A 22,235-nucleotide genomic window follows, 5' to 3' on the forward strand; every position below is an offset into this window, starting at 1 on the left:
CAGAAACTACCCAAATGACCCTGATCAAAAGATCACATACCTGCATGGATGCAATTTACCTTCTATTCTGTCTTCCAGAATAAAAAATAAAATAAAAATAAAGTTCACATGCCCTGGTGATTTTGGCCCGAGAACATGCACACAAGTTGACACAAAGGGGTTTGAATGGCTATTAAATGTAACCATCCTCACCTGTGATCTGTTTGCTTGTAATTAGCGTGTGTGTATAAAAAGGTCAAAGAGTTTCTGGACTCCTGACAGACCCTTGCATCTTTCATCCAGTGCTGCACTGACGTTTCTGGATTCTGAGTCATGGGGAAAGCAAAAGAATTGTCAAAGGATCTGGGTGAAAATGCAATTGAACTGTATAAAACAGTAAAGGGATATAGAAAGATATCCAAGGAAATGAGAATGGCAATCAGCAGTGTTCAAACTCTAATCAAGAAGTGGAAAATTAGGGGTTCTGTTGAAACCAAATCACAGTCAGGTAGACCAACTAAAATTTCAGCCACAACTTCCAGGAAAATTGTTCAGGATGCAAAGAAAAACCCACAAATAACTTCAGGTGAAATACAGGACTCTCTGAAAACGTGGTGTGGCTGTTTCAAGATGCACAATAAGGAGACACTTGAAGACAGATGGGCTGCACGGTCGAGTCGCCAGAAGAAAGCCATTACTACGCAAATTCCACAAAGTATCCGGTATACAATACGCCAAACAGCACAGAGACAAGCCTCAAACCTCCTGGCACAATGTAATTTGGAGCGATAAGACCAAAATTTAGCTTTTTGGCCACAACCATAAACACTACATTTGGAGAGGAGTCAACAAGGCCTATGATGAAAAGGTAGAATATTATTACTGTGAAACACGGAGATGGATCGCTGATGTTTTCGGGATGTGTGAGCTAAAAAAGGCACAGGAAATTTGGTCAAAATTGATGGCAAGATGAATGCAGTATGTTATTAAAAAATACTGGAGGAACATTTGCATTCATCAGCCAGGAAGCTGCGCATGGGACGTACTTGAACATTCCAACATGACAATAATACAAAACACAAGGCCGACTTGTCATTGGCTACAGCAGAATAAAGTCGTTTTGGAGTGGCCATCTCAGTCTCCTGACCTAAATATCATTGAGCCACTCTGGGGAGATCTCAAACATGCAGTTCATGCAAGACAGCCCATGAAATTCCAGGAACTGGAGGCTTTTTGCCCAGAGGAATGGGCAGCTTTACCATCTGAGAAGATAAAGAGCCTCATCCACAAATACCACAAAAGACTTCAAGCTGTCATTGATGCTAAAGGGTGCAATACACGGTATTAAGATCTGGGGTATGTAAACTTTTGATCAGGGTCATTTGGGTAGTCTGTGTTGTCAATAAGATTTAAAAAGAGTAAATACAGTCGACTGATAATATATGGCTTCAACCAAACACTAACCATGAGTGAAAGAAAAGTTATTGTGTTGTTCATATTCTCTGAAAAATGTCCAAGAAATCATAAATTCTGCCAGGGTATGTAAACTTATGAGCACAACTGTATATTTGTTTGCCATCCTCCCACCTTTTCCTAAGACCGATAGGGAGTACTATCCCTGGCAGAAGCTCAGGCTCAAGGTCTCTTGCTGTATTAGGCTGTACAGCTGCACTGAAACTATATGTAAGGACAATTATTAACTATGTACGTGTATTATACCTTTTGCATCTGTATATAAGTGACATTTGAAACAGATTTTGGAATGTTCTGATGTTTTCGATAAAGACTCTAATAAAGTTCCACAGTTCCTGAAGAAGCAGATGTTTACCTGCGAAACGTGTTGCAAGAGCTTCACGCCCTCCTCACCCAATGAGTGGACTAATATAGCCTAATATGTAAATGTATTGCTATACAGTTAACTGTACATACATGTTAAAAATGTAGGAGGTTGGATAGGCAGTATCATGCAGCTATGATGTCATGTTACCTAAGGGGCATAACTGATCTATCTATTTGTAACAACCATTTTAAACATGTTTTTAGTATGTAAACTTTTTTGTGTTCAAGTAAAAGTATCGAAATGGAAAGCATCTTAACCACTTCCCGACCAGTGCGCGCCGATGTACGTCGGCAGAATGGCACGGGCAGGCATATTGGCGTACAGGTACGTCCAATCTTTAATGCCACCCTGCCATTGCGAGCGTGCCGCCGGCAGCGTGCATGGTCGGGACCCCTGCGAGTCCGGTTGCGGGACCCGTGGACTTGATCGCCGTGGGCATACCCGCAATCGTCTCACAGGGAGGCTGAACGGAGAGATGGCGTTGTAAACAGCATCTCCCCGTTCTAACTAGCAACAAGTGGCGCTGATCTCTGCTCCATGTGATTGGAGCAGAGATCAGTGTTCACTAAAAGAAGGCCCAGCCCCCAACAGTTAGTAACACACCCCTAGGAACACTTAACCCCTACACTGCCACCCACTGGTTAACCCCTTCACTGCCAGTGTCATTTACACAGGAATCAGTGTATTTGTATAGCAGTGATTGCTGTATAAATGACAATGGTCCCTAAAATGTGTCAAAAATGTCCGATGTGCCCGCCATAATGTCGTAGTCACAATAAAAATCACCAATCGCCGCCATTACTAGTAAAAAAAAAATGATTAATAAAAATGCCATAAAACTATCCCCTATTTTGTAAACGCTATAACTTTTGCGCAAACCAATCAATAATCGCTTACTGTGATTTTGTTTACCAAAATTATGTAGAAGAAAACGTATCGGCCTAAACTGAGGGGGAAAAAATTTGTCAGTTATAGCGACGCAGTGCAGAATCGCAAAAAGTGGTCTGGGGCTGAAGTGGTTAATGCAAGCCATTCTCAAATATAGGAGTGGCACCTGAAAAGTCTCTGATTTGGTTCTTTTTGGTATGCTGCTTGTATTTGGATAATAATTGTTTAGCCTGGAGTTCAGTTTTAAACAATTCCTAGCAAATCTTGTCAGGAAAATAAATCTGCACATTTGCCAGCTAAAACTAAATTGCTGGACATTCACCTACTTCTGTTCTCAAACGTGAAATGGTGCTTATTGTACTTATCATCCAGTTTAGAACTCAGCCAATGTAACATCCACTGAAAACTTCACTCAGGACATATTACCATACTTACAGTGCATCCAGAAAGTATTCACAGCGCTTCACATTTTCAAAATCTTGTTATGTTACATGTTACAGCCTTATTCCAAAATGGATTAACCACTTGCTTACTGGGCACTTAAACCCCCCTCAGTCCCAGACCAATTTTCAGCTTTCAGCGCTGATGCACTTTGAATGACAATTGCGCGGGCATACAACACTGTACCCAAATGAAATTTCTATCATTTTTTTCCCACAAATAGAGCTTTCTTTTGGTGGTATTTAGTTACAGCTCGGAGTTTTATTTTTTGCTAAACAAACAAAAAAAGATGCAAAAAAAAAAAAAAAAAAAATCATGTTTTAATAGTTTGTTATAAAATTTTGCAAACGGGTCATTTTTCTCCTTCATTGAAGTGCGCTGATTAGGCGGCACTGATAGGCTGCATTGGTGGGCACTGATGGGCTGCATTGGTGGGCACTGATAGGCTGCATTGGTGGGCACTGATAGGCTGCACTTGTGGGCACTGATAGGCATAGTTAAGGCGGCACTAATAGGCACAGATAAGGCGGCACCGATGGGCACAGATAAGGCGGCACTGATGGGCAAAGATGGGCACAGATAAGATGGCACGGATGGGTGGCACGGATAAGTGGCACGGATGGGTGGCACGGATGGGCACTGATAGGTACCACAGATAGATGGGACTGATGGGCACTGATAGGTGGCACTGATAGGTGGCTCTGATAGGTGGCACTGCTGGGCACTGATGGGCGGCACTGCTGGGCACTGATGGGCGGCACTGCTGGGCACTGATGGGCGGCACTGGGGTGCAGCACCTTTGAGGCAGATTGGGTGGCACTGTGGGTGGCACTGTGGGGTGGCACTGTGGGGTGGCACTGTGGGGTGGCACTGTGGGTGGCACTGTGGGGTGGCACTGTGGGCATTATGGGCACAGACGGGGGGCACTTACTTTTACTTTGTTATTTTTCAGGATGGCACTGCGGGAGGCAGGTGGGCACTGGCAGGTGGCATGTGCTGCCTTTCATTGCTGGCCGTGATCGGGACTGATGTCCCGATCACGGCCGCCGGTGATCGGCTTTTTTTTTTCTCCTCGCGCTGTCAGCGCGAGGAGGAATAATAGCCGATTACCGGCTCCGTTCTATCACATGATCAGCTGTCATTGGCTGACAGCTGATCACGTGATAAGGGGTCGGGATCGACCCCTTACACGGATCGGTGATCAGGCGAGTCTCACGGACTCGCCGATCACAGAGCGCGCCGCGCGCGCCCCTCAGGGGGCGCGCAGGCCGCTCGTAACCAGGACGACGTCAATAGACGTAGTCCTGGAAATCTAGGTCCGCGCTAATGCCGTCATTCGGCAATAGCGCGGTACCCAAGTGGTTAAATGCATTATTTTCCTCAAAATTATGTAAACAATACCCCATAATGTCAACGTGAAAGAAGATTGTTTGAAATCTTTGCAAATTTATTAAAACATAATTCACAAGTATTCACAGCCTTTGCCATGACACTCAAAATGGAGCTCAGGTACATCCTGTTTCCACTGATCATCCTTGAAATGTTTCTACAACTTGATTGTAGTCCACCTGTTGTAAATTCAGTTGATTGGACATGATTTGAAAAGGCACACACCTCTCTATATAAGGTCCCACAGTTAACAGTGCATGTCAGAGCACAAACCAAGCCATGAAGTCCAAGGAATTGACTGTAGACCTCAGATACAGGATTGTATTGAGGCACAGATCTGGGGAAGGGTACAGAAAACTTTCTGCAGCATTGAAGGTCCCAATGAGCACAGTGGCCTCAATCATCTGTGAATGGAAAAAGTTTGGAACTTCCTAGAGCGGGCCACGCAGCCAAACTGAGCAATCAGGGAAGAAGAACCTTAGTCAGGGAGGTGACCAAGAACCTGATGGTCACTCTGACAGAGCTCCAGCATTTCTCTGTGGAGAGAGGAGAACCTGTCATATGAACCACCATCACTGCAGCACTCCACCAATAAAGCCTGTATGGTAGAGTGGCCTGACGGAAGCCACTCTTCAGTAAAAGGCACATGACAGCCCGTTTGGAGTTTGTCAAAAGACACATGAAGGACTCTCAGACCACGAGAAACCAAAATTCTGTGGTCTGATGAAACAAAGATTGAACACTTTGGCCTTAATGGCAAGCGTCATGTCTGAAGGAGACCATGCCCCGCTCAATACCTGGCCAATACCATCCCTACAGTGAAGCATGGTGGTGGCAACATCATGCTGTGGGGTTGTTTTTCAACAGTTGGAACTAGGAGACTAGTCAGGATCGAGGGAAAGATGAATGCAGCAATGTACAGAGATCTCCTTGATAAAATCTGCTCCAAAGTGCTCTGGACCTCAGACTGGGGCAAAGGTTCATCTCCCAACAGGACAACGATTTTAAGCACACAGCCAAGATAACAAAGGAGTGGCTATAGGACAACTCTGTGAATGTCCTTGAGTGGCCCAGCCAGAGCCCAGTTTTGAACCCCATTGAACATCTCCGGAGAGATCAGAAAATGGCTGTGCACTAACGCTCCCCATCCAACCTGAAGGAGCTTGAGAGGTCCTGCAAAGAAGAATGGGAGAAACTGCCTAAAAATAGATGTGTCAAGCTTGTAGCATCATACTCAAAAAGACCTGAGGCTGTAATTGGTGGCAAAGGTGCTTCAAAGTGTTGAGCAAAGACTGTGAATACTTATGTACATAGGATTTTTTTGTTTTTTCTTTTTAATGAGTTTGCAAAGATTTTAAACAAACTTCTTTCACGTTGTCATTACAGGGTATTGTTTGAAGAGTTTTGAGGAAAAAAATGAATTTAATCCATTTTGGAATAAGGTTGTAACATAACAAAATGTGGAAAAAGTGAAGCGCTGTGAATACTTTCCAGATGCACTCTATATTACCATATAAAGTAATGAATTTGTGTTTTTAAGGACTGTTATCACCCTGGTATCCATCTATGCTACGCAGAACACAATTAACTTTTCTGCAGAGCCAGCGATTACCTGTGGTGATTGCTGCTGGACACACTTTGTGTGCATCCAGCAGCGATCCCTGCAGGTAATTGCTTGCTGTGCGGACAGCAGCAAATAATGGAAGCTGCCGTCGACCTATCATTGTAGTGAACGGGGCCGGTGGCCGCACCTAGCCGCAGCAGAAATCTTTGATTCCTGCTGCTATTTGTACTGGCCCTAACTGCCGGTGTGAATGTAGCCTAAATGTCATTAATGATGCAGATAATTCTTCTATGAATGTCTGTAAATCCAGCATAGTGAATGTGTTTAGATTCACTAGGGTTTTTTTTTTTTTCTCTTTTTTAATTCTATTTATGGTAGACGACAAGACAAACAGAAGAAAAACGTGTAATGTAGAGAGCACTACATAATATGTTCATACCAGTGAGAAGAGCCACACGCAATGGGTCTGTAGTCCGCCATTACAATCCAAATCACAATATAAACTATATCAAGGAGGATGGCTCTGAGTGGTAACACAATAAAGTCACGTCACCTACAAGGTATACAATCAGGAAACCCCACAAAGAGTTTTTTGTGTTTATGAAGGAAAAAAAAAAATAAACAATATGTAAAAGACATAAACCAGCGAGATTCTCTAGGGTTTTTAAATTTATAAACAAAGTGTTAAAATGTCTTCAACTGTCCAGTCAGAAGTGTGAAGGTCTCTTGCATAGGAGCATCTGAGCCCCTGCAACATAAATTCCAGCATTCTTTTCCTTCTAGGAAGCCCAGATGCAGCGCGCAGCTGCCCATAGGCATGAATAATTGTGCATGGCTGTATGCGGACATTGAGGTCTATGGGCCCCTGGGCTTTCTGGGCGGGGGAAATACTTCAGAATTCACGTTGCACAAGACCTATGTTATTAAACAAACTGTGTAAACTAGTATTCATGTTGCCTGTAACAAACACATTCTGCTTTTAATTTGCACTGAAAGAAAGAAAAGAATCCGATACATTAATAAATAGGGACCAATACTATTATTATTCATATAGAATTAGAAATGTGTAATTTTTTCAGACTAAATTTTTATACCCCTCAAAATAAATGCAAGTAAGAAAAGAACCCTCATCCTTACCTTTCAAATCTTCAATCTTTTGTGCACAGCTGAGGTCCAAAGCTTGAACAATAACGGAAACATCTTCCCCATGTACACGAGTCACAGAAGTGACATGGTGAAGGGCCAAAGTCAAAATCTAAAAAATTGAAGAATAATAATAATAATAATAATAATACAAAAAATAAAATAAAAAATCACACTGGATTTGCTTGTTTTGTTTTATATCAGTTTAATCAAAGCTTTTCTCTGTCACCAAGATTGTAAGTGCCTCACTTACCTGCAGTGGTTCAGGACCCTCTGTACTTTGAGAGGTGGTGTCTTGATCAGATAATGCTGTTTCTGCATTAACTTCCAATTCTAAAACAAAAATAAATATCTAAAAAAATTGCCAATTAAAATTGCTTAGAACAACGACATTACACATCCCTCTTTGGTTTAAATGGACCCTTTGATCTTCTCTAATTTTGCGTATCTAAATGTTTACAGTTGTCCCTAGAAAAGAAGTAGAGGGGAAATATCCAAAATTAAGACATCTGTTCTGGTGGCAGAGATTTCCTTTTAATTCCTGTTGTGTTTTTGGGACAGGAAGTGAGGGGAAAGCTTTTCTAGTGGACACATAAATATCAATAAAAAAACGAAACTTATAATCCTTTCATTACTGCATCTAAAACTAAACACAAAATCTTTGGTGGGGTGCTACTTTTAATTCCATGGCAAATAATGGCAGATATGGCAGAATGAAGTGTAAAATAAACCCTATCTGTATGTAGAGAGGCAATGGAAGTGCAGGTTCATTGGTTAAATAAGTCCCATAGTTTCTTTTGACACTTTGTTTTAACAACAGCAGACCCATACTACTTTGGTAATGGTGGATTATCCTCGCGCTATAGTGGTAGAATTTGAGCAGGCTGGTGTGGTTGCAGCAAAAACACCGACAGAGGTGCAAACCCTCCCCTCAAAGTGATAGTAAGTAAAAAATAGATGGTGTTGCGCTCCACGCCAAATAAATTAAATCTAATAACACAATTGATAAATAATCGCATAAAATCTTGAAGATGCACTCATGCGATTAAAATTACTATTAATTATAACTACAAACTTTAGTGCAAAAAATTAATGCCAAGTGATTAATTCAGTGCTCGGAGTAAAGCTAGTTCCTACTATTATTCATGAATGAAGGAACTAAAAATGATCTATACAATCATAATAAAGTGCCAGATAAAAAACGCAGATCTTAATAGAAATACTTCAAAAGAATCGTGACATCAAACAAATCTGTGTCAGTCCATGAAAGTGCATCCAAGTGCCAACATGTGTGCAAAACTTATATATAAAAAAACCATATATAATAAATACACAATAAAAAGAATATAGAACGGTGTGTGAAAAGTATCACAAAGTACAAAGACAATAGTCCAACAAACGTGATTGCTAAAAGTGTCTCTAAATTAACATAAAAAACTAAGTAATAAAGTTCATGCAGGAAATGAAATAAATCCACGCTGTGCTATGTGAAGAAATTAATCCTGTGAACGACCCCGGGATAATTCCACCAGTGATCTTGCAGCTCCTTAAACGTGGGTGCTCACACACTGAGTGCAGTGGGTACCTTACCTCACTGCTGTCAGTCAGACAGCAATATGCTCCAATATAGCGGTTGTGTCCTCAAATGGGATGTATGTCCTCAGTGGGTGTAGGGATACTCCAATACTTTGCGGTGTATATCCTAAATGCAGTATGGGCGCCCCTAAAACTTTTCCTCCAGATACTCCGCAAAGGATCGCAAGTCAGACCCAAGAAAGAAAAAAGGGGGGCTCCAATAGTGAAGTACGTCACACAAATACTTTATTATAAAAGGACCAAGTCCTGGGTACTCACATTTATGCAGTAAAATTCAAACGTTTTTACATCTAACAAACAACGAACGGCTTCCTCGTTCGTACCCCGGACGTCACTTCCGGTATCCTCCTAGGCCATAGGAGGATACCGGAAGTGACGTCTGGGGTACGAACGAGGAAGCCGTTCGTTGTTTGTTAGATGTAAAAACGTTTGAATTTTACTGCATAAATGTGAGTACCCAGGACTTGGTCCTTTTATAATAAAGTATTTGTGTGACGTACTTCACTATTGGAGCCCCCCTTTTTTCTTTCTTGGGTCTGACTTGCGATCCTTTGCGGAGTATCTGGAGGAAAAGTTTTGGGGGCGCCCATACTGCATTTAGGATATACACCGCAAAGTATTGGAGTATCCCTACACCCACTGAGGACATACATCCCATTTGAGGACACAACCGCTATATTGGAGCATATTGCTGTCTGACTGACAGCAGTGAGGTAAGGTACCCACTGCACTCAGTGTGTGAGCACCCACGTTTAAGGAGCTGCAAGATCACTGGTGGAATTATCCCGGGGTCGTTCACAGGATTAATTTCTTCACATAGCACAGCGTGGATTTATTTCATTTCCTGCATGAACTTTATTACTTAGTTTTTTATGTTAATTTAGAGACACTTTTAGCAATCACGTTTGTTGGACTATTGTCTTTGTACTTTGTGATACTTTTCACACACCGTTCTATATTCTTTTTATTGTGTATTTATTATATATGGTTTTTTTATATATAAGTTTTGCACACATGTTGGCACTTGGATGCACTTTCATGGACTGACACAGATTTGTTTGATGTCACGATTCTTTTGAAGTATTTCTATTAAGATCTGCGTTTTTTATCTGGCACTTTATTATGATTGTATAGATCATTTTTAGTTCCTTCATTCATGAATAATAGTAGGAACTAGCTTTACTCCGAGCACTGAATTAATCACTTGGCATTAATTTTTTGCACTAAAGTTTGTAGTTATAATTAATAGTAATTTTAATCGCATGAGTGCATCTTCAAGATTTTATGCGATTATTTATCAATTGTGTTATTAGATTTAATTTATTTAGCGTGGAGCGCAACACCATCTATTTTTTACAGACCCATACTACTGTAGAGAACAAAATGAGGCAGCTGAAAAATAGACAGAATTTGCAATACGCAGTGAAATTATACATATTTAGAGTGTCAACAGGTATCTCTACCCCTATTTGTTTGTAGCATAAAATAATGGATACAGGACCTCTGGATAGCTAACATAAAATGTACATCAACCAATCATAGAAAAAATATATCCAGTTTTTTCAGATCAAGCTTAAAAACTTGTTAACCATAAAACCATAGTATAACAATTCCTACCAGGCAAACACGAAGGTTTGTACAATAAGTCCCCTACTTAGGAACAAGTTCTGTTCCCGGGAGCACATTCATAAATCCAACAAAGATCAGCACTCTTCTGGTGGGCCAATTCTCCGTCAGAACACAAAGGCACAGTGGGGAAGATCACTGCACCAACATTGCTTGTGTTGGTATGGTGATCTGTCAGTTTTTTTTCTGAAAAAATAAATGAGTGTTTGTACCCAGTTTTACAGGATTAAAGATCCAAACACATGTTCCAATCTTTGAAAGTTCGCAAATTGAATGTTCGTATGTAAGGGATTTGCTGTAGTTGATTCATCATAAATATTTATCAGTCAATGACATTGCAATATTCAAAGCTTTTGCACATTTTAAGCAGCAGTGTCTGCTTCATCAAGAAGGAGGTAATTTTCTAATGTGCTGATATAAGCAATATATTTCATGTAAATCCTGCCAATAGCCTTCTTACAATGGCCATCCGCTCAAATGCAAAATCCCTCTCACAAATTACCCAACTGTATTCCAACAGCAACCCGACAGAGAAATCAATGAAACCACACATCCCCGATGGTGTACAGTCTAACCTGGTCACTAGCCATATACAGTACAATGATCAGTTTAGGCATTGTTTGACTCGTACACAAAACCTTTGTTTATCGTAACACCTGTTGAAGATTAAAGATTTTGTGTTTTAATTTACCAGCATCCATTTTAAGTAAGAAATTCTCCGTAGTTTCGCTGTCCAGAGACAAAACATCCAGCCCCTCAATTGAAACTGTGTCAAGAGACTGTGTGCGAGAAATAGGTGAGCTTATCATATTATGAGTAGCATCCACATCCCTGAAATAAAAAATAAAAAAAACAGCAAACATTATATTGTGCTCGAAAGACAAATACTTGGAAAAGAATGTAAATCTATTAAAAAATGAAAAAAATGAAAAATAAAAAAGGGGTGGAAATGCAGCAAAGATAATAACATGGAGATGGTACCAGGAAAAAGAAAGAGACCAATGGTCTAGTGTAAAGCATGAAGAATTTGTGTACAATATGGTAAGTTCAGATGAAGTATCACACACTTATGTTTAGTGTCACCCAGAAGACGCTGCATTCTTTCTTTCCCAAGGCTAAAATTCTCTTTTGTCAGACCCAGTGTATTAAGCAAAGTGTCACGTGCAAAATCCTTTCCCAAAAACAGATCAACAGAAAGTTCCTTTGCCTGTGTAGTATCTTGAGCCACCACCTTATTTAGACTGTCTTTTACTGGCACGTCTACTTTTTCTGCCTTGACATGTTCTCTGGGTTGAGCAGGTATTCCTGAGTGCACAACAAACTCCTCCTGAGGCTCTTGTACTGGTTCCTGACCAAGAAGTGAAACCTCATTTTTATTAACTGGGATTAACTTGTTCCTCTCCCTTTCACTTCCTGTGTCTCCATCTGTCAGTTCAAATCCAATAAGGCTGCTCCTCTCAGAGTCCTCTGGTTGCACTGGGGAGTGGGAAGCAGGAAGCATAAGGGAAATAGTGACTACAGGAATCAGTAGACCAACACAGACTGCAGGAGGGCAGAGCGGAGGCATTTCTATGGCAAAGTGCAATGATGAATTTGCTACATTTTGCAACCCTTCCAACAAGGCCTGAACCTGCTCCTGTAAACGTAGTAAAGTAAGGTAATGGTAGTGGTTTAGCTGCAATCGTACCATTTGATCCACATTGAACATAACATGTAGTTCTCGTTCAGATATTAAAAAGCAGGCCAGGGCAGTAAATGGTATGGGGTGGAGAAGCATCTGTTGTTTGGGAACACCTCCCTCAAATCGCAATGACATACCAGGACTATGTAAACTCCATAAAGATGTTGAGGGGGGCTCAGAGGAAGGATACACATGAGACAGAAATGCATTATGCAAAGGTCCTGGAGGATAATGAAAAGATTTGTGGGCAGCAAAGGACCGGAAGGTATTCTGAAGGTGGTCAATGGTTGACCCAGGAGCTTGCCGTGTGTTCGTTAGGGTAACTGAGGTAAGGTGGGCACATATTGAAGAAGGTCGTTCAGGTGGACTGTAAGAAGGAGATGGCACGGGGAAACCTAGCTGTAAGGCAAGAAAAAGTCAAATGTGAGAAAAAAAGCACAAAAATAACAACTGACAGAGAAGTAATAGGAAGACAAACCTTAAGGTTAAATCCATCCAGACGCACATCTCTGTGCTCTCCAGCTTCATCATTCACGATAGAAGTAACAGCAGCAAAGTGCTGAAGGTGATATGATAGGTCTAACATAAAATAATTCAGCCACAGGACAGACTGGGCAGCAATGTGTAACAGCAGACCATGTAGCTGTATGTACAGAGCAGGAGGAGGCACTGCAGAGAAAGAATAAATGAACAACAAGAACAGAGGGCATCCTCTATGCTAAACAAATAAAAAAAGCACAAAGTATAGTCATAAATAATTACTAAAGCACCTGAAAGGCTGTCTCCTGGAAAACGATAATACTCAGTATATTGAAGGTGTACAGCAGAGCAAGCACCAGGAATATGACCACATGAAATAAGTGGCGGTTTTTGTGGGCTCTGTCCTGAGGAAGATACCTTTAAAGGGTAAACAAAGCAGTTATAAACCAGTACAGGATGACAAACTAGTTCTTGTAGTTTTACAATTCCACCTTCCTACCTGATGAATGTCCATATCATCTACTCTGATCAGTACAGACCGGAAGTAAAGGGAGGAGGATGATCCTGTACTGCCTAGGTAAAAATAACCACAGTTATTTATTGTGCAAAGAAAGACAAAATGAATAGAAAAAGAAGAGGGTGCAGGGAAATTTAAACACATGTAGCTTGCTCATATGTCGAAGATCTAATTTCCTTGACCATACATAGGGATGGATTTCCAAGATAATTTAGGCAGACACGAATGGAAATAGTTAGTGGCCATGCAAGCAGGAATCCAGTAATGTGCAGAGATCTAGAATCATTAATCTTTGGTAATCCACTGGTTCTAAATAAAATACTATATGAAAGTTTAAGAAGACAAATACGCTGGCCTTGTGCACAGTTAATTAGTGAAAGATGGAAGTGGTAAGATTAGTAAACTACAGCAAGGTTTGCAGAGGCAATTTTCAAACTTTAATGGTCTTTCAACCCTAACAATGAACCTCTTTTTTCTTTGCTCTTTTTTGGGCTGCTATACAATCAAAAGCATTTTATTGTATTTGGATGACAAGTGCAAAAATTTTTTTTAAATCTTGTTAGCCGATATATATCTTTGATCTCCGCTTGTGATGCTGACAGGATCGTTAGGTAAAAATTTGGAGAGAAAAAAAATGCCTAAAAAAATTAATTTGGATAAACTTTAAAATTACCATGTTTTGGAGATGACATTTTTCCTAGCACACTGTCATTACAGTCCTCTTTTGCTTGCCTCTCTTGGGCAAGTTCCTGTCTCCACTGTTCACAGGTACCCATTGCAGTGGAAAACCGATTCCAATGTGCGCAGCTCTGACCTGCAAAAAATAAAAGAAAATTGGCAACTTTAACCTTATATATGAAAGAAAAAAAGGTTTGGCACATTTTCACAAACAACATGTAAAAAATATATAGCATGTAGAAATACTCCCACACCAGTGTGAGCGAGGGCTGGCTTGTGTGAAGGAAGAGGCAGCGAAGTATATCCAGCATGATATGAAAATAGGTGATGGTCCTGTGTACTGTATTATTACTTCAGTAACGGAGCGATCAGCAAGAGAACAGGACAGGCTGATTTAACAAGATCAGTTGGAAAGATTAACACGTGGAGTTTTGGAGTTCCTGTGCTGTATTAACTTCCCCTCTTTCACTGACTGCTACACTTTAACCACTTTCAGACCGGACCATTTTGCTGGTCAATGACCAGAGGTCTTTTTACAATTTGGCACTGCGCTGCTTTAACTGGTAATTGCGCGGTCATGCAATGTTGTACCCAAACAAAATTTGCGTCCTTTTCTTCCCACAAATAGAGCTTTCTTTTGATGGTATTTGATTGCCTCTGCGATTTTTATTTTTTGCGATATAAACGTAAAAAGACCGCATATTTTGAAAAAAAATGATATTTTCTAATTTTGTTATTAGAAAAATCCAATAAACTAAATTTTAGTCATACATTTAGGCCAAAATGTATTCAGCCACATGTCTTTGGTAAAAAAAAAGTCAATAACTGTATATTTATTGGTTTGCGCAAAAGTTGTCACATCTACAAACTAAGGTACGTTTTCTGGAATTTACGCAGCTTTTAGTTTACGACTGCCTATCTCATTTCTTGAGGTGCTAAAATGGCAGGGCAGTACAAAACCCCCCCAAATGACCCCATTTTGGAAAGTAGACCCCCTAAGGAAATTGATAAGTGGCATGTTGAGCCCATTGAATATTTTATTTTTTTGCCTCAAGAGATTGAATAATGACAAAGTTGTCACTAAATGATATATTGCTCACACATGCTATGGGCATATGTGAAATGACACCCCAAAATAAATTCTGCTGCTTCTCCTGAGTACGGGGATACCACATATGTGGGACTTTTTGGGAGCCTAGCCGCGTACGGGGCCCCGAAAACCAAGCACCGCCTTCAGGCTTTCTAAGGGCGTAAATTTTTGATTTCGCTTCTCAATACCTATTACAGTTTTGAAGGCCATAAAATGCCAAGATGGCACAAAACCCCCACAAATGACCCCATTTTAGAAAGTAGACACCCCAAGCTATTTGCTGAGAGGCATGTTGAGTCCATGGAATATTTTATATTTTGCCACAAGTTGCGGGAAAATTAAAAACTTTTTTATTTTATTTATTTTTTTCACAAAGTTTTCACTAAATGATATATTGCTCACGCATGCCATGGGCATATGTGAAATGACACCCCAAAATAAATTCTGCTGCTTCTCCTGAGTACGGGGATACCACATATGTGGGACTTTTTGGGAGCCTAGCCGCGTACAGGGCCCCGAAAACCAAGCACCGCCTTCAGGCTTTCTAAGGGCGTTACAGTTTTGAAGGCCATAAAATGCCAAGATGGCACAAACCCCCCCAAATGACCCCATTTTGGAAAGTAGACACCCCTAAATTTAGGGGTACACTAGTGAGACTAGGTAATAAATGGCGGGTGCCCTGAAACTATAAAAAAATAACTAACCAACCAGCGTCACCTGTAACAGTTATATGGTGATCACTGGTGAAAGGGTTAACTAGGGGGCAATCAGGGGGCTTTATGCGGTAGTATATGGGGGTCCCTGGCGCTATAAAAAGTTGCGGCGAACCTAAATACCTACCTGCCTAACTAGCGTCACCTGTGACACTAATACAGCGATCAGAAAAATGATCGCTTATTAGGCTGGGTTCACACTGGAGCGATGCAGGAACGCCACAAATCCGCGGCGGGTTCCCGCATCGCATGCCTCCCGGCGGCAGTTCACACTGCCCTATGCGAACTGCTGGGAGTGTCAGTGAAATGTTAATGACACCCCCATATCAGTTCGCATATCGCAGTGCGATCTGCAAACTCGGATCGCATGGTGTGAACACCCATGCGATCCGATTCTGCTGCGGACCATAAAAAGGGTCTCGTGCGAATTTGCGGCGGGTGCGGCGCGAATTCAGCCACACTATCTGTATGGCTGAACTCGAATCGCACAGAGATCGGATGTGATTTGCACTGCAGTACGGTGTGAATCACATTCATTCTCATAAACCGCTGCAATGTGAACCCAGCCTTAGTGACACTGGCGACGGGGGGTGATCACGGGGTTAAACCTTTATTGGGGGGGTTAGGGGGGTACATTAGAACTAAAGGGGGCTAACCCTAACAGTTATTACAGTCACAAATGACACCAATGCAAAAAAAACAAAAAAAATGCAATTGGTGTCACTGTGACTGGGGGGGGCAGGGGTAATTGGGGGGGTGATCGGGGGGTGAAGGGGGGGTGTGAGTGTGCCTGGCATGTTCTACTGTGTAGTGTCGTGTTGGTGCAACTCACCGATCCTCTCTCCTCGGTGCCGGAACGAAAAATACCGACACGGAGGAGAGATTACATCACTTCCTCTCCTGTGTTTACATTACAGGAGAGGAAGTGATGTCACGGAGCATTTCTATTCGTCGGGAGCGATCGCGAGGGGGTGGCCATGAATGAATGGCCGCCCCCTCATCCCGGATCGCTACCGAACGAATACCGACCTCCGCAGGCACCGGGGGGAAGGCAGGGACGTATATATACGCCCATATGCCTGCCCGTGCCATTCTGTCGACGTATATCGTCGTGCGGCGGTCGGCAAGTGGTTAAGGTGCTGATTAACCACCTCAATACAGTGCAGTTACACCCCCTTCCTGACCAGACCAATTTTCAGCTTTCAGCGCTCTCACAGTTTGAATGACAATTACTCAGTCATCCAACACTGTATCCATATGAAACTTGCGTCCTTTTTTCCACACAAATAGAGCTTTCTTTTAGTGGTATTTAATCACTAGTGGGTTTTTTATTTTTTGTGCTATAAATAAAATAAAACGTAAATTTTGTGAAAAAAATGCATTTTTCTTGGTTTCTGTCATAAATTTTTGCTAATCATTAATTTTTCTTCATAAATTTTGGCCAAAATTTATACTGCTACATATCTTTGGTAAAAATAACCCACATTAGTATATATTATTTGGTCTTTGTGAAAGTTATAGAGTCTACAAACTATGGTGCCAATCACTGAAAATTGATCACTTCTGATGAGGCCTTCAGTACATCAGGTGTATCTCATTTCTTGAGACACTAACAAGTCAGGAAAGTACAAATACCCCCCAAATGACCCCTTTTTACAAAGTAGACATTCCAAGGTATTAAGTAAGTAGCATGGTGAGTTTTTTTAAGTTGTCATTTTTTCCCACAATTCTTTGCAAAATGAAGATTTTTTATTTTTTTTTTATTTTTTTTTACTAAATTGTCATATTATCAGGTTATTTCTCACACACAGCATATGCATACAACAAATTACACCCCAAAATACATTCTGCTACTTATCCCGAGTATGGCGATACCACATGTGTGAGACTTTTACACAGCCTGGCCACATACAGAGCACCAACATTGATGTAGTACCTTCAGACGTTCTACGAGCAAAAATTACGCATCTCGTTTCTCAACCACCTATTACACTTTTGAAGGCCCTGGAGTACCAGGACAATGGAATTTCCCATAAAATGACCCCATTTTGGAAAGCAAACACCCCAACGTATAATCTGTGAGGCATAATGAGTCTTTTGAACGGTTCATTTTTTTTCCAGAAGTTTTTGGAATATGTGGAAAAAAATTAAAACGCATTTTTTTTTTTTACACAAAATTGTCAATTTATAAGATATTTCTAACACATAGCATGTATATAGCAAAAATTACACCCCAAAATACATTCTGCTACTCCTCCCGAGTATGGCGATACCACATGTGTAGGACTTTTACACAGCCTGGCCACATAGAGAGGCCGAACATTGAAGTAGTACGTTCATGCGTTCTAGGAGCATAAATGACACAAATTACCCAAAAAATTACCCCATTTTGGAAAGCAAACACCCCAACATATATTCTATGAGACATGGGCTGCAAATAGGTACTTGGGTACTCTGATGGCCTGGTGACAGGTACTCGGGTACTCTGATGGCCTGGTGACAGGTACTCGGGTACTCTGATGGCCTGGTGACAGGTACTCGGGTACTCTGATGGCCTGGTGACAGGTACTCGGGTACTCTGATGGCCTGGTGACAGGTACTCGGGTACTCTGATGGCCTGGTGACAGGTACTCGGGTACTCTGATGGCCTGGTGACAGGTACTCGGGTACTCTGATGGCCTGGTGACAAGTACTCGGGTACTCTGATGGCCTGGTGACAAGTACTCGGGTACTCTGATGGCCTGGTGACAAGTACTCGGGTACTCTGATGGCCTGGTGACAAGTACTCGGGTACTCTGATGGCCTGGTGACAAGTACTCAGGTACTCTGATGGCCTGGTGACAAGTACTCAGGTACTCTGATGGCCTGGTGACAAGTACACAGGTACTCTGATGGTTTGGTGACTGGTATTTGGGTACTCTGAAGGGCGGTGACAGGTACTCATATGGACTGTGACAGGTACTCGGGTACTCAGATGGGCTGTGACAGGTACTCGGGTACCCTGATGTGCCGTGACAGGTACTCGAGTACCCTGATGTGCCGCGACAGGTACTCGGGTACTCTGAAATGCCGGGACAGGTACTCGGGTACTCTGAAATGCCGGGACAGGTACTCGGGTACTCAGATGGGCCGGGACAGGTACTCGGGTACTCAGATGGGCCGGGACAGGTACTCGGGTACTCAGATGGGCCGGGACAGGTACTCGGGTACTCAGATGGGCCGGGACAGGTACTCGGGTACTCAGATGGGCCGGGACAGGTACTCGGGTACTCAGATGGGCCGGGACAGGTACTCGGGTATTCAGATGGGCTGGGACAGGTACTCGGGTACTCAGATGGGCTGGGACAGGTACTCGGGTACTCAGATGGGCCGGGACAGGTACTCGGGTACTCAGATGGGCCGGGACAGGTACTCGGGTACTCAGATGGGCCGGGACAGGTACTCGGGTATTCAGATGGGCCGGGACAGGTACTCGGGTACTCAGATGGGCTGGGACAGGTACTCTGATGGACTGTGATTGACAGGTACTATGAGGGGGGGTGACAGGTCCTCTTTATTGGGGGGGGCAATCAGTGTGATTGGTGTACACTGTATGCGGTAACGAGATGTTACCGCAATCTCCTCCTCACACACGATCGGTGTGTGAGGAGGAGAACCCGGTAACATACCGTTACCGCGGTTTGTTTACATTTTAGTGATCGGCTGTGAAAGGATCACAGCCGATCACGTGGGTAAACAGTCGGCCAATGGCTGTTTACCAGCGTCGGTGACGAGCAGTGTTCCCGGGGAACACGCCGCCACCGACGTGCACGCGCAGCGCGCTCATGCGCCGTGCACGTTCGGGGTGTGACCATCTGTGATCGGCCATGACTTCATCACGGCCGATCACGTGGTAAACAGCCATAACGAATGTCTGTTCACCCCCTTCGGTGGCGAGCGGTGTCTCCATGACACGCCGCCACCGAAGAAACAGGGATGCGCGCACACGATCACGCGCATTCCCTGTTTAAACGGGAGGACGTCATATGACATCCTCCCGCCACAATAGGTGCGCCGCCTGGCCGTCATTTGACGGCCGGCGGTCGGCAACCAGTTAAATATTATCAGGGAGAGAATTGAGGAAAATCTACTGGAGGGAAGAACCAGTTACTTACTGTACAAGATCAGATGAAGGCTCACCCCAAGTCTACATTAAAGCGCTACATGACCTCCTTAACGAAGAGGTCACATTAATTGTGGTATGAGCATTGGTGTATCACACATGGTGGAGCACAAGAGTGGCTAATTAAGAAATGAAAGGAATAGAGCACTTTTTTACACCGATGGTGTGGGACATTTTCTACATGCTATATTTTTTACATGCTATAGCTTTTGTTTTGTTTTTTGCCAAGTGTGGTCTTATACTGGAAGTGTTAGCGCCAACCTTTTTTTTTTTTCTTTCAAACTTACAGTTTAAGTGAGGATACACTTAGGGGCAGCTACGCTAAATATTTATGTAGCATTTTGCACATACTAAAAGGGTCATAGTACTTGGTGTATAAAGCAGACGCTTGCTATTTACAGTATAGTATGCACTCAATACATGGTCAGGGCTCCTTTTGCATGAATTACTGCATCAATGCGGCATGGCATGGAGCCGATCACCCTGTGGCACTACTGAGGTGTTATAGAAGCCCAGGTTGTTTTGATAGCAGCCTTCAGCTCATTTGCATTGTTGGGTCTGGTGTCCCATCTTTCTCTTGACAATACCCCCCACAAATTCTCTATGGGGTTTAGGTCAGTCGAGTTTGCTGACCAATCAAGCACAGTGATACTACGATCATGGGCAGGTGCCAAGTCCTGCTGGAAAATAAAATCAGCATCTCCATAAAAATGGTCAGCAGAGGGAAGCATGAAGTTCTCTAGAATTTCCTGGTAGGGGGCTGCACTAACTTTGGATTAGATAAAACACAGTGGACCAACACCAGCAGATGACATGGCTCCCCAAAGCATCACTGACTGTGGAAACTTCACACAGGACCTCATGCAACTTGGATTCTGTGCCTCTACACTCTTCCTCCAGACTCTGGGACCTTGATTTTCAAATGAAATGCTAAATTTACTTTCATCTGAAAGTAATTCTAGCCCTATACCTCCTCTGTAATTTAAAACATGCAACCTGTAGAATTTTTTAAATGTCGTCTATGGAGATTTTTAAGGGCAAAAGTTTGTCGCCATTCCACGAGTGGGTGCAATTTGGAAGTGTGACATGTTAGGCATAAATTTACACGGTGTAACATTCTCCTTCACAATATAAAAAAAAATGGGCTAACTTTACTGTTGTCTTACTTTTTCATTAAAAAAAGAAGTGTGCTTGTAAGACTGCTGCTCAAATACGGTGTGACAAAAGTATTGCAACAATCGAAATTGTATTCTCTTGGGTGTTAAAAAAAAAATGCATGATACTTGGTTTCCAGAATAATTTTTTTTTTTTAAATGCTCTCCCCTTTGTGAGCCTGCTGATTCTCAATTTCAGCTGTCAATGACAGCCTGGGTTCCCACAGATGATTTGAAAGAATGGTCCCTATTCATGTGATTATGTCAGATCAAACAGTGATCACATGCAGGCTTCAATAATAAAAACAGAAGCCACCTTCAGGTTGCAGTATTCATCTGCAGTATTATCTATTTAATAGTGCAACTGTCAGATACATTTGCATCAATATAGAATAATAAAATTGAGAAAAGCTAGAAAATGCTGAAAATAATGGTAAAAAATAACGGACATGTTGATGCTACAAAAATTTGCCAACCTGACCACATGTCACAAATGAGGTAGATTAACTGTTTTGACTCACATTTTTAAAAGTTTGCTCCTTTTTATTATGGTATAAAGTATAGATGTGAAAAAATAAAAAAATAAATAAAAAAATTCAGAATTTAATGTGAATTACATTATTTATATATCTCCAGGTACTTTTACATGCATGTATATCTGAAATATTATATATTCAAAAATGTCAGTAGGGAATATTCAATGTAAAATGTATAAACCGGAAGGAGTGTGCTGGGAAATACTCTCCAGCACCCAGAATATTCCTGCATTCAGTTTTGGATAAGCTCCTGAAGTATTTATCAATGAATGCCATTAAATGCATTTGCAAATCTTAAAGTGTGTGTTTAGATTTAAAAAAAAAAACTTTCTTTGTTGACTTTTGAGGACAGTAGGGAATGGTTAAAACCCCTATTTTCTGCTGTCTCTGTCCCACTTGGGAGATTTACTTCAGGGGAGGAAATATCCCCAAATTAAAAGAATTTACAATCTTAAACTCACCATACGTTACAATCTGACTGTACAATTCCTGTTAGATCTACCAACAAATATGTAGTCCAGGAGCCCATCTGGTTGTATACCAACTGATTGAATAGTTTAGTTAGGTCCTCATATTACATAGTTTTGGTAGATCTAAAGATAAATGTACAGAGATTGTATGGTCAGATTGCAATGTGTGTGGTGACTCTTTGTTGCCACCAGAACCATAGTCACTAGAGCAAGAGATAAGAATGAATCTTCTGATGGGGAAAACTCTACTTAATTTCCTCCAACTTTGTTTAGGTAACCGGGTCAAAT

At 41.9% G+C, this 22,235-nt stretch overlaps 1 protein-coding gene across 3 annotated transcripts in view; it reads right to left on the minus strand.

The window, feature by feature from the left end:
* The window catches only part of BLTP3A (bridge-like lipid transfer protein family member 3A), a 142,576-nt gene that overhangs the window by 24,969 nt on the left and 95,372 nt on the right, over positions 1-22,235 (minus strand). For all 3 annotated transcript variants that reach the window (XM_077481433.1, XM_077481432.1, XM_077481434.1), the window contains 8 exons: positions 13,818-13,958; positions 13,127-13,200; positions 12,918-13,044; positions 12,626-12,816; positions 11,534-12,546; positions 11,158-11,297; positions 7,498-7,577; positions 7,239-7,356 (listed from right to left, as the gene is read on the minus strand). In XM_077481433.1, coding sequence (XP_077337559.1) covers positions 7,239-7,356; positions 7,498-7,577; positions 11,158-11,297; positions 11,534-12,546; positions 12,626-12,816; positions 12,918-13,044; positions 13,127-13,200; positions 13,818-13,958 — 1,884 coding nt within the window. The remainder of the gene's footprint in view (positions 1-7,238; positions 7,357-7,497; positions 7,578-11,157; positions 11,298-11,533; positions 12,547-12,625; positions 12,817-12,917; positions 13,045-13,126; positions 13,201-13,817; positions 13,959-22,235) is intronic.

The sequence above is a fragment of the Lithobates pipiens genome, unplaced genomic scaffold (genome assembly GCF_037356315.1).
Source record: "Lithobates pipiens isolate NorthernLeopardFrog02 unplaced genomic scaffold, aLitPip1_a1.2 Scaffold_16, whole genome shotgun sequence".
Classification (NCBI taxonomy): Eukaryota; Metazoa; Chordata; class Amphibia; order Anura; family Ranidae; genus Lithobates; species Lithobates pipiens.